Below are 27,294 nucleotides of genomic sequence, written 5' to 3'. Positions count from 1 at the left end.
TAACTCCCCACCTGTTGTAGGCCTGTGGATGGAGCAGCATGTAGCAGCATGTGTCGTATGATAAGCCTGGTAAGATTAAAAACAGTTTGTTGACTTAAAGGGAAACGGTTAGCACCCTATTGGAGGTTGTCATAATAAGAAAGATACATTTACATGATGGTTTATTGCAGGGGTGTCCAAACTTTTTGCAAGGAGGGCCAGATTTAGTAAAGTGAAGGGGCCCGGGCGCCAATAGTTTTTTCCAGACATTTTTCAACTACAAAAATTTCATGCAAACACACACTGTTATAAAACAAATTTCATTGTCACAATGGTCTTTATTTTTCAAATGACAAAATAACCAAATATAAGCCATTCAGGCAGATGTGAACAACTCTAAAACACAAATTCTGCCTTTCATTCATATCTGAAGAGTCAGATAACATTGAACAAACTGTTTGAAATACCTTACGTTTAGATGAGTTTAAAATTGGCACTTTTCACTTTCACTTAAGCTTTGATGGTGACTTTTCCCTAATCAAGTGGCCTGTTATTTAAGAAAAAACAAAAATTAGGTAAACCTGAAACCTGTGTACCTAATGGAGTGTCCAAGTGACGTCACAGATCCAACAGCCAATCAGGAGGTACACCTGAAAATGGGTGTGTACCTAATGGAGTGTCCGAGTGACGTCACAGATCCATCAGCCAATCAGGATCAGTGTCCAACTTTCTTTTCTTCGGGCCACTCATTTTAATGGAAGGATTCCAGGGGAAGGTTTGTGGGTGGCATTAGCGTAAAACTGTATCTGAAAACTCGAAATTCGGCACTGATGAAATTACTACGTACTACTGAGTACGCACACGATAGACCATCTGTTTGAGAGTTCAGACCATCATTTAGCCAGGACACTACAATGATTGTAAATGTTGTCATTTGTAGCCGCTTGCTCCTGAAATGATAAATGTTGCACCTCGAGTTTCTGCCCTTGTTTTAGTGCTGTGTGGTGCTCAATCTATTTTCAGCCATGTATACCCCGTGTGAAATTGTTTTTCAGCCAAGTAATAAACAATGTCCTCCATTGGCTTCATGGTACAGATTCAAAAAAGAAATCATTCACTTTATTGATTTCAAATAAATACAGAAACTGAAGATATATCATCTGAAAATATCAGGAAAAAGAAAAGTGACATCATCTTAATTGTCTTGTTGCCCTGAGCTGAGTCTTTTGGCATGTCGTGAGATGTTTTAGTGAGACACTTAATTGGGTTTGTGCTTGACTTAGCGAGCATCTTTGTCATTCACGGTGGCAACAAGGGAATTTCTGTCACCAAGGTCTTTTTTTCTTTCTTTTAATTTTTCATTGACTAGATGCTACTTTTAAATTGTATTTTAAACTCTCACGTACCCACTGAGCTGCCTTCACTATGCCATGCCTACAGCTTCAAAGCATGTTTACTGCATTTATTTTTTTGCTCGTCTTCAAAGGTCAGTACAGGGTTTGGGAAAATTTCTATTTTCTATTTTCTATTTCTCCACGTCAAACTCAACCCACACATTTTCAGTTTCAAGTTTTAGTTTTTTGTGTACAAAACTTGTATAACATCACGCAAAGCGTGAAAAGCATCATCTCTGCATTCTTGGTTGTGTGTGTGCGTGTGTGTGTGTGTGTGAGTGTGTGTGTGCGTGCGCGTGTGCCTGCGTGTGTGTGTGTGTGTGTGCGATTTGGGAGGAGCTGGCTTGCACATGCTTGAAGTGCAGTTCAGCAGGCAGGCTGACGACGCACCAGCATCTTCCCGAGTGCTCTGCTGCTTTGTTTCTGACTGAGTTGGGTCCACGACCGAGTCCTCACATCCCGAATAATGGTTCTGTCATTCGCCGCCTGGTTCTTGATTGCCCTCGCACTGCGTCACACCTGTGTCGGTGAGCAGTTATTCACTTTATTCTATTAGGACGGAAATGTCAGATGCAGATGGACAGTAGAATTGCATTTATTATTCTTTGGTCGAATCTAATGTAACTTAATATAAACGTCATTTAATGTAATGTATTTTTGGGATCACTTTGAGGTTTTGAATGTTTTTCCTTGGCACACTTGTAAATCTGCTGGGTTAAAAATTGGACCGTCAAACTGGGTCGCTCCGATTTTTGACCCAGCGGATTTCAGGGTGATACATTTAATACATTCATACATTTCATACTTCCTGAGAGCATGCTTTCATGAAATGATCTCTTCTTTCAATCCTGTGCCTTTGAAGACATTTTTGATGGTTGTCGCCATTGAACTTTATCAATCCGATGGCATATATCTAGGTCGTGGTGATTTAAAAAACATTTCATGAAGTTCGTTTTGTTTCTTTTACCGTCACAATCACGTTTCTGTCAGTGCGGGTGGGCGATTACTACTGTGCTGAATGCTGCTGGTGTTTTTTTCCCCCTACCTATTCCCATCCCTAGGCAAGAGCCGTTTGAAACAGTTCCAGACCTAAAAACAGGCTTAATCATCACTGTAAAAATAATAATTATTATTATTGTTTTTATTATTATTTTTTACTGTCCGGAATGGGCTACCTTATCCTTTCCTGAGGCCCAGCAAACTCATTTTTGTTTTCTGTAGGGGATGTGTGCTTTTGGTCCGTAGCTCTAAAGCTACACATACCATTGTGTTAGCTCATATTGGCCCTTACAGAGGACATCCTATGCTTTCACATTTGCCGTACCGTCCCGATACCCTCTCAAAAGCAGATAATTGTAAAAAATGAGCAATTTTTCTATATTGATATGTACATCAATGCGTGAACACATTTTGCCCCCGTTTGGTTTGAGGCTCAGGTGCCTCGGTGAAGCACTGGTTAGCACGTCCGCCTCATAGTTAGGAAGGTGCGGATTCGATTCCACCTCTGACCCTCCCTGTGTGGAGTTTGCATGTTCTCCCCGCCTACTGCCCAATAACTGCTGGGGTAGGCCCCAGCACGCCTGGGACCCCTGTGGGGACAAGCGGTATAGAAAACGGATGGATGCCTGGTTTGTGACTTTGATCGCAACGGCCGGTGTAGGACTTCCTGTTGTCCTGCAGTGCCACCCAGAGGTGTTGTTTTGCAACAACCGGATGGACACCCCCCAGAGTTGCTCCCTGCAGGAAGAATGCAGTCACAGAAATGTTGACATCGTTGCACGAAAAGCTTTCTTGCTGTATTATTTGCTGTCACCTCACTCACTCACTGCTCTTATCTGGGGATTGTTCTTGTTCCAGGGGCGTCCATGTGTCCGACCGGATGGCAAGACTACAACAATCACTGCTACTTCTTTGGAACGGACAGTAGGTGCTGGACCCAGGCTGAGGACTATTGTGTGTCCAAGGGAGGCCACCTGGCAAGCATTAGGGACCAACAGGAGCAGGTAATGTGGTTCACTCACTCACTCACTCACTCACTCACTCACTCACTCACTCACTCACTCACCTTTCTTGCAGGACTGGCTGACACAGCGAACAGTGAAAAGTCTTATCTACTGGATTGGCCTGCGACATGCAACGCCTGAGGGCAGCGTGTGGGAGTGGACGGACGGAACGCCTTTCTCCTACTCGTGAGTGTCCTTCAAGAAAGCACGACAAGCTCGTGAGACTGTAAATCGCTTGAAGTGTTCCTCTTGCACACTTGTTGCTTTAAATGATGATGATGACTCAACTTGATACCTCAATATACACAAACAAGATCTCTGAAAGACTTGCAAACATGACTGGATAAGTTAGTTTCAAACCGTTACGTCTGTGCCCAACATTTTCACTCTTGCAGGGCCTGGTACCCCGGTCAGCCAGACAACAACAAAGGCGAGCAAAACTGCGGTGAGATGCGGTCGACTGATGGTGGTCGCTGGCATGACTACGACTGTGACTATCTCCAGGGCTACATCTGCAAGCTGCCCAAGGGTGAGTGCACACCTTGTTTTGTGGCTGCAGCATTAGCGTCTCATGACACTGAAAAATGTGTGGTGCGGGTGATATTTACTTGGGAAAAGAAGTCACAGTTTTTGATGACAAAATTGGAAGTCAAAGTTTATGAGAGCATTCGACTTACAGCGTCAGTTTCTTAAAAAAGGGTTGCGCAACACAGTGTTACTCTGACACCCGAGCCGCGTTCCCCCTTCTCCAGCGAAAGGTGGGATCAAGCAGACGGCCTTAGGTCGGTCGGGCTGCCCGCCGAGCAGGCCAGACTTCGCGCCTGCAGAAGATTCCGCCACCTCCTGGCAAAGTGGGTGTGACGTCAGGCGCCTCCGTTGCAACCACCATCAAAGCCACACATTTCCAATGTTCAGCTTTGGTCTAGAACAGACATAGGCAAACTACGGCCCGTTTAATTCGGCCCACCAAGCCTAAATAAATTGTATTATCAAACTTTTTTGGGGGGTCATTTTCCCTGTTTCGTCAGTAGATGGGGAAACGCCCGCCCGCGCATCTACTCCCGGAAGTCGTGTCAGAAAGCTCGGTGCAAACTCAGAAGTGTGTGTGCGTACTCAGTAGTACGTAGTAATTTCATCTATCAGTGCCGAATTTTGAGTGTAGGCTGTTACGTCAGTATTCTCGTAATTCGCGCGCTGAGCTTTCAGATACAGTTTTACGCTAAAGCCACACACAAACCTTCCCCTGGAATCTTTCCATTAAATTGAGTGGCCCAAAGAAAAGACAGGTGGACACTGAGTGCCGAGTGTTGAAAAAAGAATGGACAATTTGGCTCGACCTACGTGTGTGAGCAGACTCTCAGCGACATGAACATCAACGAAGTCCGTCACAGATAACGGACCAACACCTCGGCTCTATCCTCAGAATTCCAAACTCCAGACTATAATGCACTAGCAAAAATCATAGCATCATAGCAGTGTCGTATTTAATGAGAATCACTGCTAGTAGTATTTGGGTGAAATATGTTTTAATGCTGTTAATAAATACATTTGTTTTCAAAAAGCGTTTTATGAATATCCATGCTTTACTACCTACTAAAGGCCAAAACCTTTTATGCAATGATCTTTACATGTCATTTATACTACTTCACACAAACACGAATTCACATTCATGAATCAACTCTCCCTTTTGAAGTTTGGACGATTTCGTAATTGGCGAAGGCCTCCAGAAACGATTACTTGTGTGTAGTCACTTTTTTTGCCTGAATGTATTTAACGTTTGGCATTTTATGGGCTTATCTACTTCCAGGCATGTGCGCAAGCCCCACCAATGGGGCGCCTTGTTCCTCTCAGGACATGACGTGCGAGTGCAAGATCGCCATGACATTCAGCGCGGTGAGTTTGTGCTGTGGATGCCCAAAAGCATTTTTACTTTCCCGTGGCAATCGTGTGAACCTCAACACCTTCAAGTGGGCATTGTTTGTTCAAGACATGCAACCAAATGGCTTTGTGGCATCGATGATTGTCAGCATTGTCGGTAAATTAGACTCACTGAGGAATGTTTGTCCACGTCGTCCGTGAAGGATTCGAGCTGTCCCCAAAGCATGTGGCCTACTTGTCACCATCTTTCTCCATTGTGTGTGCGCAGACCGGTGGCTTCCAAGGTGTCTTTGGCGGTCTCAGCGTGGGCCGCAAACTCGTCATTGAGGGACAGTCCACTCGCGAAGCAACCAAGTAATGATACGCCCCCCCCCCCCCCCCCCCCACACACACACGCACACACACACATCCAACGAAGGCAGCCGACATGGCATTTGTGGATTTGTCCTCGTAGACTGGTGATCAACCTGGACGTGCGTGAGAGCAGCGGCAAGGAGACGGGTAGCACGGCACTGCACCTGAATTTCAACTTTGGCACCAAGAGCTTCATCGTCAACGCCAAAGTCAGTGACAAGTGGGGCAGCAAGCTGACCGGGAGCCTTCCCCAACAACACCCCTTCGGACCAGGACTCGCCTTTAAGGTGACGTCCGTCGCTATGTCGGCTTTCAATCATCACCCAAATTCTGAACCCGTAGAAAGTAACCCTTATTCTATCGCCGTCTAGATTGTCATCAAGTGTGGCAGTGGCGCTTTCCAGCTGACCTTCAACGGCGAGCCCCAGCAGAACTTTGATTATCAAGTTCAGGACCTGCAAAGCATCAACTGGCTGTTGATGTGGCAAGTGACGCAGAGCCACGTTCGGCTGATGTGACCACGCGCCCATCCGAGCACTGCTTCCTGTCTGGGCATCGTTACGCCGACAGCAACCGGCTCCATTCGGACGTGTTTTTTTTTTCTTATTGTTTCTTTAGAGGTCGCCACCATCTGTTGTTCACTATAGAATAACTGTGCAAGATAATCTCACGGTACATTTTCGCAGCGTTGAGGCCAGACGACGGCGTCTAAGCGTGCTTATGTGGTACAAGTATAAACACATTTTAATTTAATCCACATGTTCTGATGAGTTATCTGACTTTTTGAAGTGACGATTTAAACATCCATTCGTGCAACTGACTATGTAAACGTGTTTGAACCAGAATAAAGGCATTGGCTCTTTCACTTAATTTTGCTCCATATACTGTATATCCGCATGTGTGGTCCACTTCAGATCTTGCCACAATGGATGCAAAGCAGTCACATGATGAAGTGCTTTACTCCATGCTCTTGGTTGCTTTTCTATTTGTGTTATTCTGGGCATACCATTACTTGATCATTCTTGTCTTAACATTTAAAAGTATCCATTCTCAAGATTATATGATCAAACTGGGGAACGCTAAGCAAGCTAACGTAACGTTACAGGTTGTCTTACTAACGACTGGTCAAACACTAAGCTTCATCTTGGTTGTATGTTTGAGAAGACAACTTATTTTCTCAAGCAATACAAGGACTGTTAGAGTGGTGGTCACTCCAACTTATTTTGGAAGAACCACATGGGAGACAATTAAGTCTTTTCGGGCACCTGCAGGCGGAGAGTCCATTCGTCACTGTGCGTACAGCAATGATCGAATGACGTCTGACTCTGGCCTCCCACAAGAGCCTTTTTATTAAGAGAAACAGGGTGGGGGTGAGAGTGGACTGGATACAGAAGAGAAAGCCCTTGACCTCTAGTCAAAACATAGCAAGGGAATGTTTTACGACGTTGTGTAGGATGGGACAAGCTGGTTATTTATTACTGGTTACGCACCAACATAAGCATAAAACTAATCTAGCTGGGTTATTTATTACTGGTTACATACATTCCAACATAATCATATGATCAAGATACTTTGGAAAACCCTGACAAGGACTGCTTTTGGTCTCATAAAAATTTAAATATATGTGTTTTCAGCCAATTAACAGAAAGACGATCACAGCTATAAGAAACTAGCTTGTGACTGAGGAAGATTGTATGACTTAAAATTTGCTTTACCCAAATAATGATTGATTCCAATTGCATGATTTTTGCCAGAGTAATTTTGGACTTTGATACCACCCTATGACTTTTGCTGTGAGTTACCTCCTGTTTCTGACGATCATATTCAAACATAGCAATGTCCCACTTTGTTGGGGGTGTCATGGAACAGATGGAGCAGGGCGACCAAATGCAGCTTGGACCAGGGTTTATTGAGCAAACGCAAAAGGAAAACTGACACAACTTAAAACAATAACTGGACAGACAGACAGACTGACAGACTGACAGACTGACAGACTGACAGACTGACTGACTGACTGACTGACTGACTGACTGACTGACTGACTGACTGACTGACTGACTGACTGACTGACTGACTGACTGACTGACTGACTGACTGACTGACTGACTGACTGACTGACTGACTGACTGACTGACTGACTGACTGACTGACTGACTGACTGACTGACTGACTGACTGACTGACTGACTGACTGACTGACTGACTGACTGACTGACTGACTGACTGACTGACTGACTGACTGACTGACTGACTGACTGACTGACTGACTGACTGACTGACTGACTGACTGACTGACTGACTGACTGACTGACTGACTGACTGACTGACTGACTGACTGACTGACTGACTGACTGACTGACTGACTGACTGACTGACTGACTGACTGACTGACTGACTGACTGACTGACTGACTGACTGACTGACTGACTGACTGACTGACTGACTGACTGACTGACTGACTGACTGACTGACTGACTGACTGACTGACTGACTGACTGACTGACTGACTGACTGACTGACTGACTGACTGACTGACTGACTGACTGACTGACTGACTGACTGACTGACTGACTGACTGACTGACTGACTGACTGACTGACTGACTGACTGACTGACTGACTGACTGACTGACTGACTGACTGACTGACTGACTGACTGACTGACTGACTGACTGACTGACTGACTGACTGACTGACTGACTGACTGACTGACTGACTGACTGACTGACTGACTGACTGACTGACTGACTGACTGACTGACTGACTGACTGACTGACTGACTGACTGACTGACTGACTGACTGACTGACTGACTGACTGACTGACTGACTGACTGACTGACTGACTGACTGACTGACTGACTGACTGACTGACTGGGACATGAGACAAGAAGACTACAGACGTGAAGACATCAAGACACCAAGACAGTACGACAACGACAACACAATGATCCAACGGGGAGTGAGGGGCAGACAGGACTTAAATACAAAACAGGTAACAAGAGGCAGGTGACTGTGGTTACATTGATTGAGGTGACACAGGAGGGGAGGGGCGACGCGAACAGAAACCGTAGTAACAGACATATAATAAAGCAACCGGGGACGAATCGTGACAGGGGGCCAACGCGCTACTTAGTGTTTTGATTCCCCAGTTTTCTAAAAAAGAAAAAAGGGGCGGGGTAATAAAGCTCTAGTACAATTCCAGTCTTTGTAACCATATAGCAAAATTATATACGTATTTTTCTATGACTACTAAAATTGGGATAATTAATGTTAATGTGATATATAATTGTTGTCAGGGTTGCCAAGCCGTCTCAAATCTTCCTCCAAAAAACTCTGAATGACGTTGGAACCTCAATTCAGTTTGAATTTAAGGTACAATTCTCCTGTGCTGACTTTGCATTGTCGCGCGCAGATAAAGGTGACAGCTGGTGGATCATCTTCCTGACAGCTTCTATTGGCTGTCCTCTGCTTCTTCTTATGGATGGTAACAAGACTGCATGATTGTGCTAGTCCAACTCTTGCAATAAAATCTAGACATTTTTTGGGGAACTTTCGTGAATTACTTGTCATTATGCATCAGCTCAGTCAACATCAAATCAATGATTTTTTTTTCCGGTCTAGCCTGGTTGGGTGAAGTGTACGTGTAGCGTCAAGGCCTCGCACATGGATTTGATCAGAATCTAATTTCATATTGTGAAATGTAAGACAAAGAAACCGCCCCACATACTATCAAACCTTTTGACTTGCGGGCCGAATTGGGTTCTAAATTTTGACCGGGGGGCCGAACCAGGAGCAGATGGGTGTAGTGTTTGTGTGAAGTATTATAAATGACATGTAAAGGTCATTGCATAAAAGGTTTTTACTTTTAGTAGATACTAAAGCATGGATATTAAAAAAGCTTTTTGAAAACAAATGCATTTATTAACAGCATTAAAAAAATATTTCACCAAAAAACTACTATCAGTGATTCTTATTAAATACGACACTGTTATGATGAATAACATTTTCCATCACTTCAGTGCCTGCAGGTCAGATTTATGAAATATGTTTATCTAATGAGGCAAAATCACATCCAACAGCAAACATTCTGACCAAATACATCATCTTGAAGAATCAGTGAAAGAATACATCTAAATAAAGTAATAAAGAAATCAATAGTATTGTTGGTTTCCCTTTTTTGCTAGTGCATCATAGTCTGGAGTAAAATTTGCTGTGGTAATTCTTAGGATAGAGCCGAGGTGTCGGTCCTTTAACCTAGATCTGTGACGAGCTTTGTTGACGTTCATGTGGCTGAACGTCTTCTCACACACGTAGGTCGAGCCAAATTGTCCACTCTTTTTTAACATTCGGCACTCGGTGTCCACCTTTCTTTTCTTCGGGCCACTCATTTTAATGGAAGGATTCCAGGGGAAGGTTTGTGGGTGGCATTAGCGTAAAACTGTATCTGGAAACTCAGCGCGCGAATTACGAGAATATTGACGTCACAGCCGACACTCGAAATTCGGCACTGATAGATGAAATTACTACGTACTACTGAGTACGCACACGCACTTGTGAGTGTGCACCGAGCTTTTTGACACGGCTCCCGGGAGTAAATGCGTGGGCGGGCGCTTCCTCATCTACTGGGGAAACATAGTAATTGCAGGGAAAATGACCCCAAAAAAATTTACCGTTTTTTTCCTTGTATAATGCGCAAAATTTAACTAATTTATTGTCCTAAAATCTGGCGTGCGCATTAGACATGGGTACAAAAATTTTTTTAATTTTTTTTTTTTTTTAAGAAAGTCATGGTACAACAAAACCAACAACAGGACTGACCGACAAAGTCGTGGAACAAAAAGACAGGGTGACATTACCAAAGACAGGAACAGAAACCAAACAGACATCATGACAGTAACACATGCAATGATCCGACGGTGAGCGAGGGGCAGACAGGACTTAAATACAAAACATGTTACATCGATTGAGATGACACAGGAAGAGAGGGGCGACGCGAACAGAAACTATGGCAACCTAGACACATAGCAAAACTGGGGACGAGACATGACAAATCTCCCTCGAAATAAAACTTGAAATCACCTTTCTTCTTGTTTGTTGTCAATCGCGCATCGCATTCAGCCATCCTGCCCAACACACTTAGTCAGTAAAATTCATAATTGACGACACATCGTTTGATGCGATGGTGCAATCCTTGATGGTGTGTTATTGTCAAATATTGTTTGTTTTTTAATCTCCATCGCGGACCGGACGTCATACGGAGGCAGTATGACTGCGCATGCGCACTATGGATCCGATGCGCAGAACGGATGCGCAAGACACGTCAGCTATATAAAGAGCGAGAGTTGTTTTCTTCCTATTAGTTTCAATTCACAGTTTAATTAGCAGTTTCAATCAGCAAATAACAAAATGCGTATTACATGTAATATTTTATTTCACAACACTTTGCCTTGTTCCTTTCGTCTCTGCTGTTCACTTCAAACACGCTCCATACGACCGCAATGCTCTCGTATCAGACGCTTGCTCGATCACCTGCTCGTTTGCTGTCTGTCACAATGTACCCTACACAAATCCGAAACATTTGTTGCGGCTCCGAGTCACGACGAGGGGCAAGTTTTGGTTTCCAAGGGTGTTTTTATTCCTCTTCAACGTCTCTCCCATACAGAGCCGCCTTTTTCACGTCCGCACGCCTTTTTCACATGTGCGCACGGAGCGCGGTGGTGCCTTCATGGGCAGTCGGAGAAATCAACGCCAACAAAAAAAATACATCCAGCCTATTTAAGACCATACCAAAGACTATAAAAATGGGACCCATTGCCTCCCTGCGTGTGTGACGATCATTGGGACTTAAAAAAAAAAAAAAAAAATTAAAAAAAATTGGGTGCGTATTATACATGGGTACAGGCTTTTTTCCAGCATCAACATGCCATTTTTAGGGTGCGTATTATACATGGGGGCGCATTATACACGGAAAAAAACGGTAATACAATTTATTCAGGTTTGGCGGGCCGGATTAAACGGCCCCGTGGGCCGGAGGTAGCCCGCGGGCCGTAGTTTGCCCATGTCTGCTCAAGTAATTTCATGGCACACTTTAACAATGTCCGTTAAGCCCAGGGCCTTCAGACTCGGAATTGATGTCCTGTGACAGATACAGTAGTTGTGATGAGTAGAACCTCTGAATTTGACCGTCCCAGGTTCGAACAAATTGGAATTCGAACTGAAAATTTGAAGCTTTTGAACCCCTGTCACAGAATAAAACACCGGACTTCAAACAACTTTCCAAGGCGGGTTAAGGCTCGCCGACTGCATCGCTGCGACCCAGAGCGTTTCCAAAGAAGTGTTTGGTTCAGCTCGTCAAGCTAAAGCGCATCTCGAGACCGTAAAACTCCAAAGAAGACAGAGTGCTCCAGTAGCCCAGTGACCTCTAGTGGCCGTAACAAACCTCTATAACACAGGTGTCAAACTCAAGGCCCGGGGCCCAGATACAGCCCGCCACATCATTTTATGTGGCCCGCGAAGACAAATTGTGCATCAAATTCATGTGTAATTGTGCATCAAATTCGTGTGTCATTACTAGAATTGCAAATTGTCTTCACTTTTAAAAATATCTTTTTTTTTTTTATATTTGACCAGTTTTTACTAGTCTGTTTTGAAAACGAGCTGTCAGTTTGTTTTGTAGGTTATACTGTATATAATATGAGGTGCTCATACATTTATTTGGGTTGACAGTCATAATGGCCATCCGAAAAAAACACAGTTTGACACCCATGCTAGATGCAACAGCTCTATTTTCATAGTTAAGAGACAAATCAACTGCCTTTAACTCAAAAAGGGTTATCATATACGTTTCTTTTGTCCCCCACAATGAGGGGTTGTGTATAAAAGCTTCCTTTCTCCAGCAATGTACGTCTTGATGGCGTTCTGTCTCTTGTTCGTGGCAATTGTGCGCCACCATTTGCCAGGCAGACGGACATGCACTCAACACACCACTCTTCTCCCCAGTGTATATTAGACATCACAAACATCACTAATTATTCCACAAAGGGTTCATTGTTGCTACGTCAGAACGAATTAATAAATTTTCAATGATTTCTTATGGGAAAAACTTAATCGGACTCCCACCAAATCGGTGTCCGATCAGTTTTCTGGAATGAATTATGGTCAAAGTCAAAGGTTCTACTGTACACTCTTTAGTATATATTTTTTGTTAATTCGAATTCTATGGTGGAGTGAGTTAAGCAACAATTCATTCATTAGTGTCCGCTCCACTTCCAAACAACTACTTCATAAGTGAAAACGTATTTGTTATTGGAGTTGGGGTTTTGTCTTTTGAAGTAAGTTGTGCCTTGACTAGAGGGAAGTGTGATGGGTTCAGGAGCAGGAAATGTTCTTGTAACGAGAATGTGGCCCTTGTGTCACTGTGGGCCTCACGGCACAGTAGTACACTGCAGAGTGTTCAAGTGACGCATCTTCGATGTGCAGATGAACTCGCTCTTTGTCGCTTTCCACGCTCACCGACATTCCCCGCATGGCACTTAATGGCATGCCGTTTCCCAAGAGGGAAAGCAGGAATTGTGGCGCTTGTCCAGGAAGTTGTTTGTACCAGAATAAATTATCACTAGACGACTGTCTGGTGTAGATGTATGACAGTGTGACTTGGCTGCCTTTTGTTGCAAACACTTCACTCGTGACCGGCACCAGATCATCACCGCTGGTGCCTGAAGGATGAGCCAAAATAAATTTCAGCATTCACTTACAAGATGGGCGACTCTTGAGTTCGCCAAGCAGCACTCACCTGCCACAGTGATGACAAGCAGCGTCCAAGCTGACAGCAACATACTGAATGAATTTATCTCTCCCTCTTCTGCATTCAAGATGTTAACTCACTTGTGATTGAAGTTCCTTCCTGAGCCAACGTCAGTTGAAGCAAACAATGGGGCCACAGAAGCTGGGCGTGGCCAATGAGGTTGTAGGTTTGTGTCACAGTGTGCGTTGCTAAGGGTGCTGCTGTGGCCGATCAGATATTCTAAGGGGGTGGGACAAGCGTGACGGTGGAAAACACTAGCATCTTCTTATATTATGGAGCTTGTAGCTTTTATAGGCCATCACATGGACACGGAGAAGGACATCCAGTCAACATAAAGTCAACGGGACGGGTAACGGTGCCACAGTGAAGAGGCCTACAGCTAATGTGAAACTAGATTGAGTTTTGCAACTGGTAGTTGGGAAAATGCAGCTGGAACTGATTGCTACAATGATGATCAGATTATATTTTATTATTTTTGTGTGGATGCATGATGAAAGGGATTTTTTCGTATAGCGCTTTTCCACCTTCAAGTCACTCGAAGAGAATTAACACTTGACTTGTCATCAGCATCTGGAGGCTCTGCTGAGTCAATGTCTTGTTCAAGGAGGCTTCAGCCACGGTCACGGGGGCTCAGGATCAAGCCCACAACCTTCGGCCTCAAAATCTATCGCTCTACCACCTGAGTTGTCTCGTCCCATAGGAGTTCTTGTTTTTTTTCAGGTTGAAGCTCCTCTTGAGGTTTTTGTTGAAGAGGCAACGGATGTGTAGCAGGAACCTGGAAATTAGTTTTCGGAAGAGGAACCAGAGTGACCGTGGAGGCTCGTAAGTTCTGTTTTTCTGCTACAATATAAACACCGCAAAACAAACCGTGGTACGAAGTCAAAAACATGGGATGAAAAAGAGAAAATAGATTTTCTCTGTCCATGTTTTTATACTGCTCAGCATGTATTACAAACTGGACTAAAGTTATGCGAACAAAATGATATCATTCATGTGATACTGTATATCATGAGAGGTTCTTATAAGATTCTTGTTCAAACATCTCATGAGTTTTTTGTTAAGGAAACAACTAATGTGGGATAGGAAATTACAATAAGTTACTTTTCGGAAGTGGGACCAGAGTAACTGTGGAGACCCGTAAGTGAAGAATTTTTTTTTTAAAGAAGACACTTTGTTGTTTCGTTTAATTAAAAGCGGAAACAGAAAGTTAGCCGGAGCATAATTTTTTATCCTCACGTTGACTACGAATTTGTTGATTTTTGGTCTGTGGTACTGGATTGAGTGCACATTTTTTAAATAACTCATTAGCTCAAATGATCATTAATTCCATTATTGCAAAGGTGCTGGACATGAACTTTTTTGCTCAGCAGCCACGGTGACTAGAGGTTTAATGACAAAATGTTGCTTTAGCGGAAGTGTTTGAGCTACCCTTCTACAAAATAGAGGCGGGCAATCTGACGGTATGTCTCGCCGGCTTCAACCGACAAGGTGGGAAAAGGAGACATGTTCAAGGAGACGAGACATCTAGACTCCCAGAAATTACAAAAACGGGTAGAACGGCTATTTGTAGAAGAAACAGAAGAACGTTTGCTAACTATTAGCTTGTTTGAGCATTGTGTTAGCTTGTTTGCTCAATGTACTGCACTTTGTATGCTGCGATGGTTGTGTTTAGTTGATGACTCTGCTGAATGAAAGAATGTGCTCGGTTTTATTTTAGGGAAGGAATTTAAGCCATCCTTCTACAAAATGGAGGCGGGCAATCTGAGTGCATGTCTTGCCACCGGCTTCAGCCTACACAAGGCCACGGCGAAGGCGGGAAAAGGACACATGTTCGAGGAGTCTCATCCCGTGCGAATATCGGACGATTCGCTGTATAACCAGTTGGCGCTGCTATCCCATAACGACACGTGCGAGGAAGGTGAGGAGCTGGGATAAGGCCTCTTGTAAACATAATGGAGTCACCACGTCATGTCACTTTCCGTTTTGCCCTCACAGGTGACAGCGGACCAGGGCGGTGCCCGGATGCGTTGGGTCCAGGTTGGTATTGAACATGCGAGACGCGTAGATTGTCGAGCCAAGTAAAATGTGCATTTTGTTGGCAGACAAGACGGTGAATCTCCTCTCCCTCGCTGTCCTCGCCCTACGCCTTGTCTTTGTCAAGACGCTCGTCATCAACGGTGTCATGACACTGCGCCTGTGCTTTGGCGCGCTGGGGTAGCCATGCCACCAGCTTCCTCCTGTTTGAAGGTGTTGCTTTTCTACATAAACTATAAAATGTGTCATAAAATCAACAATAAATCAATCAAATGAATGTGTAGAAAAGACTGCAGCTATATTGTTATATCGATGATAGTATTGGGCTATCAAACTAACAAACTTTCAATGTGAGTGTGTGTGTGGGGGGGGGGGGGGGGGGTCGTGCATGTTGTTCCACAGGAAGCGGTCGCTATGGCACCTGCATCACAGATGACAGCAGTTATGGTTTCTGTCTCAAAAGCGTACTGGGACAGGATGTTTGTTGTGGGGAGGATATAGAGGTCTGGTTCTTTTGGTTTTATTGTTGTTTAAGATTGTTGTTGTTGATTTGTGTTGTTTGAGTGGAAATACTTTACCAACTAGAGTATTTCAATGACATCAAGCTCTCACAAGGGGCTAGCATTTTCTATTCGGGCATCAGAGCTTTGAAATGCCCTACCAATGGATATTAGAACTGCTACCTCAGTAGAAACATTTAAGACACGTTTAAAGACACATTTTTATGATATGGCCTTTAATTAACTTGTAGTAGCCGATTTGGCTGGAGTTTGTGTTTTCACTCCCTCCCCCACATCCCTCCCCGGCTGGGGAGATGGTTAGGTGACACCCAAGCTGACAGCGGCTGTCTGGATTCTCGTGGACCAGTCAGGATGAGGGAACTGCAGCGTATTAGGGCCAAATATGGCCAGCCACATCATTTTATGTGGCCTGCAAAGACAAATTGTGCATCGACTTCCATCCATCCATTTTCTGAACCACGGGGGTCACGGGCGTGCTGGAGCCTATCCCAGCCGTCATCGGGCAGTAGGCGGGGGACACCCTGAACTAGAGATGCACCGATCCGATATCTGGATCGGATATCGGCCCCGATATCAACAAAATAGATGGATCGGGTATCGGAAAATACAGCCGATCTGTGAGCCGATACTTTCCTTAATCTATTGGGACGCGGGCTACGTCATACGTCAGCAGCACGTGTGCCGCATGCCACGAGAGTTTTCTAAACAAACGCAAACATGGAGCGAACGTTCGCTTCTCTTCCCCGGGTTGCTAAGCGGACGTCAAACCCTGCGCGTTCGCTTCTCTTCGGGTTGCTAATGGGACGTCAAAGGCTGCGTGTTCGCTTCTCTCCCGAATGGGGGGGGGGAGGCTAATCGGATGTCAAACGCTGCGTGTTCGCTTCTCTTCCGGGGGGGGTGTTAATGGGACGTCAAACGCTTTGTGTGGCGGGCTCCATCTAGTGTGGAAACTGAGAAGCTGAGCTCAAGCTTCTTGTGCGGGCCATATTCAATTATGTTTTCAGAATTTGGTGCGGGCCAATAAAAACTGGACCGTTAGTTTGGACACCCCTAATTTAGAGCAAAGAACTGTGTAGTCTGCCTGATGCCATTGCCTTTGGTCTTTTATGTTCCACATGTAGAGTTATGTAGCTTGTTAAGTCAACCATAATATCGGATCGGTATCGGGTATCGACCGATACGCAAAGCCACGGTATCGGTATCGGAACTGAAAAAGTCGGATCGGTGCATCTCTACCCTGAACCGGTTGCCAGCCAATCGCAGGGCACACAGAGACAAACAACCATACGCACTCGCACTCACACCTAGGGACAATTTGGAGTGCTCAATCAAAGTCAAAGTCAAAGTCTGCTTTATTGTCAACTTCTTCACATGCCGAGACACACAAAGAGATCGAAATTACGTTTTCTCTATCCCACGGTGAAGTCCACAACAATCTCCTTGGTCTTGTCGACGTTCAGCAGGAGGTTGTTGTCCCTGCACCACGTGGTCAGAAGGTCAACCTCCAGCCTGTATTGAGTCTCGTCTCCCTTGGTGATGAGACCCACCAGAGTCGTGTCGTCAGCAAACTTCACTATACGGTTGTCGCTGTAGGTTGCAGTGCAGTCATGCGTCAGGAGGGTGAAGAGCAGCGGACTGAGCACGCAGCCTTGGGGGGCCCCCGTGCTCAGTGTGATGCTGGCGGAGATTTTGTCGCCAACACGTACTACCTGTGGCCTCTGACAGAGGAAGTCCAGTAGCCAGTTGCAGAGGTAGGTACTGAGGCCCAGCGCGTCAAGTTTGCTGATGAGGCGTTGTGGCACAATGGTGTTGAAGACAGAACTGAAGTCCACAAACAGCAATCTCACATATGAGTCCCTTCTCTCCAGATGGGTGAGGGCCGAGTGGAGGGCAGAGCAGATGGCATCCTCAGAAGACCGTTTGGCTCGGTACGCAAATTGGAAGGGGTCAATGGTGGGGGGGAGGACGGATCGGATGTGGTCCATGACAAGCCGCTCAAAGCACTTCATGATGATGGGCGTAAGTGCCACGGGGCGGTAGTCATTGAAGCAGGACGGAGCGGGTTTCTTCGGCACAGGTACGATGGTGGCAGCCTTGAAACACGACGGGACGATGGCCTGCTGCAGGGAAGTGTTAAAGATGTCCGTGAAGACATCCGTCAGCTCACCAGCGCAGTCCTTCAGCGCCCGACCGGGGATGTTGTCAGGGCCCGCCGCCTTACGGATGTTGATAGCAGCAAGCGCCCTCCTCACGCTGTCGGCGGAGAGGCACAGGGGCAGCTCGTGTGAAGGGGGAGTGGCCTTCAGCGGGCAAGTGCTGTTCTGAGCGTCGAAGCGAGCAAAGAAGCGGTTGAGGTCATTGAGCAGACGGACGTCACCTTCACAGCTCTGCGGCGCGGGCTTGTAATCCGTGATGGTCTGAATGCCCTGCCAAAGGCTTCGTGCGTCCCTGCTGTCCTTGAAGTGGGCGGTAATTTTGCACGAGAACGCCCTCTTTGCTTCTTTGATGCCCCGGGACAGGTCGGCCTGCGCAGTCCTCAAGCCAGCCTCATCCCCTGCTCTAAAGGCTTTGTCCCTGGCCCTCAGCAGCCTGAAGACAGCCCCTGTCAGCCATGGCTTCCGGTTAGCCCGAGTGACGATGGATTTTGAGAGAGTCACATCATCAATGCACTTCCTGATGTAGGAGGAAACAGAGTCAGTGTACTCCTCAATGTCTGTCCGATCGTCGCAAGTGGCAGCCCTCCTAAACATGTCCCAGTCAGTAGAGCTTACCAAGCATGTTTTTGGGATGTGGGAGGAAACCGGAGTGCCTGGAGAAAACCCAGGCGGGCCCGGGGAGAACATGCAAACTCCACACAGGGAGGGCCGGAGGTGGAATCAAACCCGCACCCTCCTAACTGTGAGGCGGACGTGCTACCCAGTGCGCCACCGAGCCGCCTTCATCGACTTCATGTGTCAATACTAAAAGTGCAAATTGTCTTCACTTTTACAAAATAGATATTGCTCGATTTTTATTGCCATGCATCTTTTTAAAATATTTGAGCAATTTTTACTTGTCTCTGATTTCAAAACTTGTTATTCATCAGTTTTTTGTGTAGCCTATACTGTATATCATGTATGGCGTTGACAGTCAAAATGGCCCTCATAAGAAAACTATGATTACATGACAAAAATGAGTTTGACAGCCCTGAGTACTGTAAAGCTTCATTGTTTTATTTTGTAATTGTAGTTGAAGCATAGCATCTGAGGAGGGCAGTAATGGGCCACCTCGCCTTTACACTGGTGGAAATCGGAAACAAGAAGGAAAAGGCGGCCAAGAAGAAGGCCGAGGAGAACCCAAGATGGACGAGTCGCACTCAAGCACAAGGCAATCGACGGAAACCTGGAACCTGGACGACCCTCCCAACAGCCGCCTGTTCCTGGTGGCCAGTCGCACGGTCACCGAAGAGGAGCTTCGGGAGCGGTTCTCGGTGTTTGGCGACGTCCAGGCCGTGTGGGTTGTCAAAGACAAGCAGACAAAAGAGTCCAAAGGCATTTGCTACGTCAAGTTTGCCAAATCGTCTCAGGCCTGCCTGGCCATGGAAGAAATGCACGGAAAAGCCATGCTTGACGGAACCAAACCCATCAAGGTCGGAACTGACAATAATATTCAGCCCGGATTACTGCGGTCACTCAATATGTCCGAACAGTTAGCACCTATGCCAGTGTAACGGAGCTAATAGTTTATTTATCTTGATATAATTTTTAAAGATTTGGGAATTAAATATGAATGAGTCTTTTTAAATGATTGAATATTTTTCTTGTTTTGTAATATTTGCGCACTCTGTTTGATCTTGCCTGTCGGGCTTCCGTAGCATCCTACTTCTCTAACGGTGCTATGTAGCTTGGTGCAGGCAGCAAATATATTTTAGAAACTAGTCAATTGAGTGTCTTCTTTAAACCCAACACACGTGACACAACTATGCCAACAGTCCTGTAGCTGTAGAGGCTAAATGAGCTCAGTGTGGCCTCGAACCCATACTTTCAAACGCTACTTTTATTTTGTGCAATTCTGTCTTTGAACCATGATTTCAAACCCGAACCCATTTTTGCAACTGCGGCTTAATACTTAGTTAATTTAATAGAACCACACTGAATTATTGTAATGGACCCACAAAATATGAGGTTTGTGTCTGTGTTGCAGCGTTCTGGAAATATTTGAAGGATTGTTTCAGAAAGTTTTGAATTGTCTCTAACTAATGAGTAATTGTAACTGAAGTGGAATGAACACACACGTAAGGCATTAAAATAGCATTGCCACGTTCTCTGAATAATGTTAGGCGATAACATCACTGACTAGATTGAAACTGCCTTCCTCTTTGTATGAGTAATATATACATTTAAGAGTATCACACTGCAATACTATATAATATACATTGATGAGCAATGATCCTTTGTTGTCTCGCTGTAGGTGTTTATCGCCCAGTCGCGCTCGTCGTCCAGCCACAGAGACGTGGAAGATGAAGAACTGACCAGGATCTTTGTCATGATCCCTAAAACCTTTTCTGAGGAAGACCTGAGGGACACTTTTAAGGTACGTGCTCCCACTTGGGTCTTACGTAGCAATGAACTTACCAAATTGTTTACATCATATATGTTTTGGACAGATGAAGGCATTTGTTGACAATGCTTAAATTTGCTCCTCCCGCATTTAGGAAAATAGGCCATTTTGAAACTCTAGCTTAGTTGAAACGGCACAGCCAAGTCAGTACTTTTTATTTTATTTTATTCTGACGAAAGGTCCTATCAAGGTTTTATTTTGAAAGTCAAATAGGTCAGGACCTTTTTTTTCTTCCACCCAGGGTTTGGAGCGAAACAAGCAAATACTTGAGGGATGTTGCTGTGATATGTTCACAAATCAGACCTTGACACGAAATTTTTGTGTCTGAAAATTAGTTCCCGCGATTCTTCACTGTGTTATGAAGATAAAATTCTGTGACTATTTTAGCTGGGAATTTATTTGTGTCTGCATTTCTAGAAAAGTTCTGGTAGTAGTCTTCACAAGGGCTGCAAAAGGCTGTTGTTTGTTGACATTGTTTTCCTCCAATAAAGAGATTATCTCCATCTTTGGCGTTCCCTCAGGAGTACGGCGACATTGAATATTGCGTCGTCATCAAGAACAAGCAGACGGGAGAGAGTAAAGGTTTGGGCTACGTCAGGTACTTCAAACCCTCCCAAGCCGCCTTGGCCATCGAGAACTGCGACAAAGGCAAGACCCCTTTTTTTTGCAACTTTTATTGACAAAGTTGACATTAGAAAAACGTCACCATGATTTAGTTGATCACTTAGCTATCAGCGTGTATTGACGTGCGTCGCGTGGCCTTTGCCGCAGCATACCGGGCCATTCTGGCAGAGCCTCGCAGCAAAGCTTCCTACTCCTCCTCCGAAGACTACAACAACATGGCGACCAGGAGCGACTACTCTGGCGGCGCCGATTCCATGACCGTGTACCCCTTCAACATGTCCGAACCCGTCAGCTACCCAATGATGGACTACCGCGGCGGCGCTGACTTGTCCCGCTGTCTAATGGTGTCAACTCGCGCCGCGCTGACCCAGGAGCAGATTTTTGCGCTATTTGACCTCATCCCAGGGATGGAATACTGCGAGCTGCAGCGGGATGCGTACGGGATGAGCAAAGGTGGGGGTGGCTGGGTGTTGGGCCACATCGTGATTCTGTGAATGGTTTTACATTGGTGTGCTTGCAGGGCACGCCATGATTCGCTACAGCAACCTGGGCTCAGCACTTTATGCCAAAGACAAACTGAACGGATTTGAATATCCGCCAGGAAACAGACTGGTTGTCAATTTTATGGAAGACGGAGAAGATCGTAGCGGGTAAAGCCCCAACAAAGAAACGTCGAACCCCACCAACATGGCTGACACTTCTTGGCAGGGCTGAAATAAGGGGACAGCTGATTGACATGTACTTTGCGTGTGTTTAGTTCAGTAGGTAGAATGGCCATGCAGTTTGTCGCCACCCAGGTGATGTCATCGGTGTGGAACGGAACCCCTAACAGCCAAGGCATCAATTCCGCCACTTCTCATCTGGTACATTTGCACTGCTCTACCTTTCTGCATGTGGATGTACAAATGAAGTCACCCATGTCAAGTGTGACAAATGGTGCTCACTCCCGCCAGGGATTCGCCGGACCGCCTCCTGTGTCCCGGATACAGACGGACGTCAGCTTGCCGCCACCGAAGAAACATGCGCCCCCCGAAAGCAAGACAAAGGAGCGCTTGTTTTTGGTCTTCAGCCCTGCCCCTTTGCCTGTGGACGTGCTGGAGGATGTTTTCTGGTAAGTGCCCCATGCGACCAATCGCTCGTAATAGTCACTCGAGCTCGGAGGCTTCATAAGGGACGCAGCCTGATCCAAGAGCCGCTCGCTATTTCAAGCACCTTGACCAGGGTGGGCCAAGATCCTGGTCATTCTTTTTTAACTGGTGTGTTTGTTTGGTTGTAGCCGCTTCGGTTCCCTGATAGAGGTTCACTTGGTTCCAGGCAGGAATGTTGGTTACGCAAAGTATGCTGAGAAGCAGGTGAAAATCCAATCTGATGAAAAGCAAAGTAAAAAAAGCGATTGCAAATGTTAAGTGTGTTTTGGCTTCTTGCATCGAGTGTGCCAATGAGGCCATGGCGATGCTCCACACCCGTGTGGTCAACGGCGTGAAGATGAAGGTGATGCTGGCAGATCCACCCAGAGAGGAGTCGCACAAAAGGCTTCGCACGTACTAGCACGCCGACACACGACAGGTAAGTTTGCCACGGTGGCCTTTTTGACTATCTTCAGAAATGGCAAAAGAAGTCACGTGCAGCTTGGTATTGGTCAAACAAAATGGCCGCAGCATCGTCTATTTGTGTTCCAGAGGTCAGGAGGGAATAAGTACGACAAAAAAAAGTCAAACTAACCACTGTAATGCACCCAGTTGTTTTATTGCCTCGTACAAACATCGCTGACTAAATTATACAGAAAGTGACACCCCCATCCCCCGTTGTTTTGCATTCACATATACTGACGTTTGTGCATGAGTAACTGTGCAGCTTCTCGTTCTCCAGGCGACTGTTGTCATGACAAAAAAACCCGACCTGACAGACCTGACGACCCACATGGACGGGAGACTTCTTGACACGACCTTTAACTTCCGTCTGACCTTACGCATCTGCTCGCTGACCTTGCCCCGAGCTTCAATGTGAGCTTTCAGTGGGCCATTTTTTTTTTTTAATCCTTTACTTTTCATAGTCAAGTCTCATTTCAAGCTGCTGTGAGGAGGTAGAATGCATATGGGGTGTAAAATCACACATTCTGACATGAAACAAAGATGTCTTTTGCAATTAGACTCAAGTTAAAGCTCCTACGAGTTGCAATTTTTACGTGGCTTTTTTTTTAAATTTGAGGGGTTTTTTTGTATGCTCAAATGTGTTCCCGCTGTGACATCTTTCCAAGTCAAAATAAAACCAACAGATTAACAGCAGAACTTTGTTTTTGTTATCTCTTCTATGCTTTGCCAGTCGGTGCACAACTTTTAAAACATTTTAATCAATGAAGTGAGACCATGTGAGTGCACTGTATTTTTTTTTGTTTTAATTATTCCTTCCTTTTTAAATGACATCAGTGAACATAATTTACAGTCACATCACTCACCTGTTGGTTGTGAGAGGCTGCCTAGACCGGAGAGCCCTTCCTCCCCAATCTCTCTTTAGCGCACCGTTACCGTAGAGGCAGCTCATTGTATACATGGGATACTGTAGAGTTTTGGTGAAAGAACAGAATAATTTCTTAGAACAGAATCACAGCTGTTCGTTTCGTCCACTACATTTCCTCGCTGTGACTATTTCAATCATTGCAGGGGAAAAAAAGCGTAGAAGTTGGAAGTGGGGGAGGAGCCTGGCGGTCACGTGATTGAGTTTTTGTTACAGAGTCTCTGCAACTTAAAAATCAAAACTTAAAGTGTCCATGCATCCATCCATCTGTGTCATCTCCATGTCGCGCTCAGTCGTCCAGTGCCAGCGTGTTGAGCTCTTCGTCCAGTTCCTCCAGATCTTCCCCGGTGAACAAGTTCTCGTCCACAGGTACGTCGCCGCCGTCCTCGTCTTCCCCTCCTCCGGCCTCCCCGTCTCCCTCAGCCCCTGACGGCCCGTTGGCATCAGAGCCGCCGCATGCGCCATTTAGCTGTTCTATTAACAGGAAAAAGAAAAAAAACAAGATCACAATTTGCTCACCTATTTTTGGCCTTGATGCTTTGTTGGCAACAAGCTGTGTAAACATGTTGTAAACACGGAATTATGTTGTCAATTGAGGAGCTTATTTAGACAAAAGTAATGCTTTGTCCCTTTGTGTGTGATGTGTTGCTCTTGCCGTATAGCGGCACAGCACACGCGTTATGTTCAAAAGTGCGACAACTCTTTACCCCCATTCTCTGTGGGGTCGCTCGTCGTTTGAAAGTTGGCCAACAATTTTAAAATCATAACAGCTAAAAATGAATCAGCCATTGTGTGTCCCTCGTTGCCCACACATGGCAGAGCATTGTGTGTGGCTCAGTCTTGTCGTTTTCTTACGGTTGTCCTGATCCATCTTCTGACTCTTACTCATGGCAGTGAAGCGGTCCACGGCGGCCACAGTGATTCCCGTGTTATCCACTTCTTGAGGAACAAAGCGGGACAGGTCTATGTCCTGGACCTGCATGGTGTCATCCTGCAGCCACGCGTAAAACAAGAGGGGCGTTTTGGAATGAGCAAGGACATACAAACTTTCGACTGCTACTGATAAAGCCTTTCAAACAACTGGTGTCTGATCTTTGGTTGTGCGACGACTCTGACCTTTTCCTGGTCATAGTCGTCGTCATCATCATCATCTCCCCTGTTGGAGTATTGTGTCTCGTCCGCTTCTGCGTCGTCATCGTCCACCAGCTCTGGTCGGAATTCAAACACCTCTCGGCCGCTTACCACCAGCGACTTGCCGGCCTTGAAGTCTGCCTTCTTCTTCTCCATCTCCTCCCGGGCTTTGGCCACCTGGGAGAGGTGACTGCTTCATTAGTCGCAACATTAACAGTGACAAAATCACCGGGAGTGAATGGAAAGCGTTCCCACCTTCTCCTGCCGTTTCCTCTTCTTCCAAGCCAGGAACGTCTCCAGGGTGATGCGGGTCACACTGGCACCGAGCGCTGCACGCTGCAGACCAAACAGTAATCTGAACACCTTGACAGACTGACTAATAATGGCCGAAACATCTTATCACTGCATAAATCTAGTCAGTCCTACACCCTACAGTATATTTGGCGATACAAATTTGAATAATGTTTTGTTTTGACCATGCATTTGGGTAAAGTTGACTTGATTTTGGCTTACACAAAGCAGTGGCTTAGCTCACCTCACTCTCTATCAGCTCCTCCATGGAGATCTCCTGGTCCTTCTCCTCCTTCTTCTTGTCCTTCTTCAGCACAAACCCTGGCGGCAGGGCATGCCGGTACATACAATCTCCCCCTCCTGCCTGGCACACCCAAAACCAGCCGTATTTGTTGTTCTCGATGGCGTCCAGAAAGAACTTGCACACCTGCCGCAGCACATGACATCCTTATTAGAATCGTTTGTGAAAATTTGGCATCACAATGACAAAACGGCTCCAAATCTTACGATTTGAGTTTTGGATTTCTTCTTATCTGCTTCGCCGTGCTTCTTGTTGACTACCTCCTCCAGCTTCTTCTCATCCCAGTTGTCCATGGTGTCTATGAGGCCCAGAAGTTCTTATAGTCTTAGTTCTCGTTCAACCAACCTCTATTCCGTCGCTCACCTTTCTCCAGCTCCTCGTCCCGCTCGTCCACGTAGAGGCTCCTCTTCTCGCACTTTCTCTCCATGGACAAGTCGTGACTGAACTTGCACTTGTCTCCTTTGGTGCACTGGCCCTGCTTGTAGAATGCGCACAGCACTGACTTGGGGTCCACACCTCAAAGAAAGAGAAAAACACAATGCGATCAGAGTTTCAAAAAAAAAAAAATAATTGATTTGAATAGCGTTACCTTTGTTTACTTTCTGGGCAGCGACGACTGGCTTGAAGAGTTCATTGAGCTCATCCAACTCTTTCTTCTTGTCTGTCTTCTTGTTGGTCTTTTCGGCCTCCGCCTGAGTCACCTGCGCATGTGCGCATGCCATGACTCAAGAGTTTTGGGCACATTTGATATCAAAAGCCAAACGCCAATGTTTCTCACTGACCTGCCGGGCGTTTTGTTGTCCATGTTTGACTTGCTGCGTGACGTTCTTGATGAACTTCTGTTGCTTGGCGCCTTTCTTGTTCTTCAAGCCAAACGTTTTATCCTGGAGCACAGAGTAAATAGATGGTGAATTACAATAACAAGAACGAAGACAAAAATATCTCTCAAAGAACAGTAATCTGTACAATCCACGCCCTGGATATCATTTTGGGGTGTAAAAAGAATCAGAATGGGAAAAACAAATCCCTGGGCTACATTAGAGGATGCAGTGGGGCAAAGGTCAGTACTCAGAAACCGCAGCTACTCAAAATCAAGGAAATCTTACTTGTGTGTTGGGTTATGTGGTAAAAAGTAGTTGTTTCAATTGAGCATCTCAGTATTTACACACGTTTTAAAACTAGGCTTGCCATTTCCCTTACTATAGTTATTGGTGTACATGAGATGTGGCTCAAGTTAGTTCGACGTGACCAATAAGAAAAGAGGACACGCCACCAACGAGCCCCCGACTGAATGTAGGGCATACAATATGTCAGGATTGAATTAGCTTTTTGCTGACATTATAGATGAAGTACTTTAACCGCAGTATAACTGCTACCCACGACCAGCAGGTCGTGGTGACGTTGGCAAGCTTGCGTTCCACGGGGGCCGAGACAGGACTAATCTTAGCTCAGTTGTACTAGTGCAAAATCTTTAATTTCGCACTAGTAATTCTGTAATTTTGTAATTCTGACACAACTAAAACACTATGAGGAAATAACGTTCATTGAGCTGTTCGTGTGAGGACGTTCGCTCGCGTGCTAGCACCTTAGCAGCGACGGCTAGCCCCACGCTGACATGCTAACTCGTGATTTTCTTTTAAAAAATACCTCAATTATTTTTTCCTTCTTCTTTTCTTGCGTTTTTTTATTCCCTGCGACTGGAGCCGGCTTCTTCGGGGGCATTTTGTCTTAGGTGGAGGTCTGGTGTTTGCGAAAGCCAAGCTTTAAATAAAAAAAAAAAAGGTGCAAATATTCGATGTTTTCCAGCCTGCCAACACTCAGCTTCACATTAGCCACTTGATGCTAACGCGGCGCCGCAACAATGACGC

The 27,294-nt window shown here is 45.5% G+C and overlaps 3 protein-coding genes across 5 annotated transcripts; 2 read left to right on the top strand and 1 right to left on the bottom strand.

Annotated features, from left to right (window-relative positions):
* Nucleotides 1-1,639: 1,639 nt before the first annotated feature.
* Nucleotides 1,640-6,478, top strand: LOC133158200 (galectin-4-like). Its single transcript, XM_061285212.1, has 8 exons — nt 1,640-1,900; nt 3,231-3,376; nt 3,450-3,562; nt 3,772-3,905; nt 5,184-5,269; nt 5,523-5,608; nt 5,709-5,895; nt 5,980-6,478. Exons 1-8 carry the CDS (start codon nt 1,840-1,842, stop codon nt 6,124-6,126), a joined length of 960 nt encoding a protein of 319 aa, XP_061141196.1. The 5' UTR covers nt 1,640-1,839; the 3' UTR covers nt 6,127-6,478.
* A 12,766-nt stretch (nt 6,479-19,244) lies between these two features.
* On the top strand, nt 19,245-24,783 carry rbm45 (RNA binding motif protein 45). 2 transcript variants are annotated; one of them, XM_061284891.1, is made up of 10 exons: nt 19,245-19,594; nt 20,416-20,538; nt 21,087-21,213; nt 21,337-21,642; nt 21,710-21,839; nt 21,947-22,052; nt 22,143-22,300; nt 22,466-22,541; nt 22,621-22,755; nt 23,997-24,783. In XM_061284891.1, exons 1-9 carry the CDS (start codon nt 19,307-19,309, stop codon nt 22,735-22,737), a joined length of 1,431 nt encoding a protein of 476 aa, XP_061140875.1. In that variant the 5' UTR covers nt 19,245-19,306; the 3' UTR covers nt 22,738-22,755; nt 23,997-24,783. The 2 variants fall into 2 exon arrangements, with proteins under 2 accessions (XP_061140875.1, XP_061140874.1); XM_061284890.1 differs by lacking the exon at nt 23,997-24,783 and adding an exon at nt 23,059-23,477.
* zc3h15 (zinc finger CCCH-type containing 15) lies at nt 23,559-27,294 on the bottom strand. Of its 2 annotated transcripts, none has more exons than XM_061284892.1 (10): nt 27,074-27,294; nt 26,209-26,310; nt 26,016-26,127; nt 25,790-25,942; nt 25,633-25,724; nt 25,370-25,552; nt 25,090-25,170; nt 24,820-25,011; nt 24,559-24,694; nt 23,559-24,177 (listed from the first exon to the last, which is right to left on the bottom strand). In XM_061284892.1, exons 1-10 carry the CDS (start codon nt 27,146-27,148, stop codon nt 23,993-23,995), a joined length of 1,311 nt encoding a protein of 436 aa, XP_061140876.1. In that variant the 5' UTR covers nt 27,149-27,294; the 3' UTR covers nt 23,559-23,992. The 2 variants fall into 2 exon arrangements, with proteins under 2 accessions (XP_061140876.1, XP_061140877.1); XM_061284893.1 differs by having other exon boundaries at nt 26,016-26,118; nt 27,074-27,293.

Source organism: Syngnathus typhle, linkage group LG8, assembly GCF_033458585.1.
Source record: "Syngnathus typhle isolate RoL2023-S1 ecotype Sweden linkage group LG8, RoL_Styp_1.0, whole genome shotgun sequence".
In the NCBI taxonomy this organism is placed as follows: Eukaryota; Metazoa; Chordata; class Actinopteri; order Syngnathiformes; family Syngnathidae; genus Syngnathus; species Syngnathus typhle.
The sequence above is the reverse complement of the archived record's forward strand: the minus strand, read 5'-3'. Positions and strand labels throughout refer to the sequence as shown.

Bases quoted from the DNA above. Each gene is read 5' to 3' on its own strand.
- LOC133158200 (XM_061285212.1), top strand. From the start codon at position 1,840: ATGGTTCTGTCATTCGCCGCCTGGTTCTTGATTGCCCTCGCACTGCGT. The intron at 3,563-3,771 runs GTGAGTGTCCTT...TCACTCTTGCAG, and splicing joins GGAACGCCTTTCTCCTACTC to GGCCTGGTACCCCGGTCAGC. The intron at 5,609-5,708 runs GTAATGATACGC...TTGTCCTCGTAG, and splicing joins TCCACTCGCGAAGCAACCAA to ACTGGTGATCAACCTGGACG.
- rbm45 (XM_061284891.1), top strand. From the start codon at position 19,307: ATGGACGAGTCGCACTCAAGCACAAGGCAATCGACGGAAACCTGGAAC. The intron at 19,595-20,415 runs GTCGGAACTGAC...GTCTCGCTGTAG, and splicing joins ACGGAACCAAACCCATCAAG to GTGTTTATCGCCCAGTCGCG. The intron at 20,539-21,086 runs GTACGTGCTCCC...GCGTTCCCTCAG, and splicing joins ACCTGAGGGACACTTTTAAG to GAGTACGGCGACATTGAATA.
- zc3h15 (XM_061284892.1), bottom strand. From the start codon at position 27,148: ATGCCCCCGAAGAAGCCGGCTCCAGTCGCAGGGAATAAAAAAACGCAA. The intron at 25,725-25,789 runs GTGAGCGACGGA...TGGGCCTCATAG, and splicing joins GGACGAGGAGCTGGAGAAAG to ACACCATGGACAACTGGGAT. The intron at 25,012-25,089 runs GTGGGAACGCTT...CACCTCTCCCAG, and splicing joins AGAGGAAACGGCAGGAGAAG to GTGGCCAAAGCCCGGGAGGA.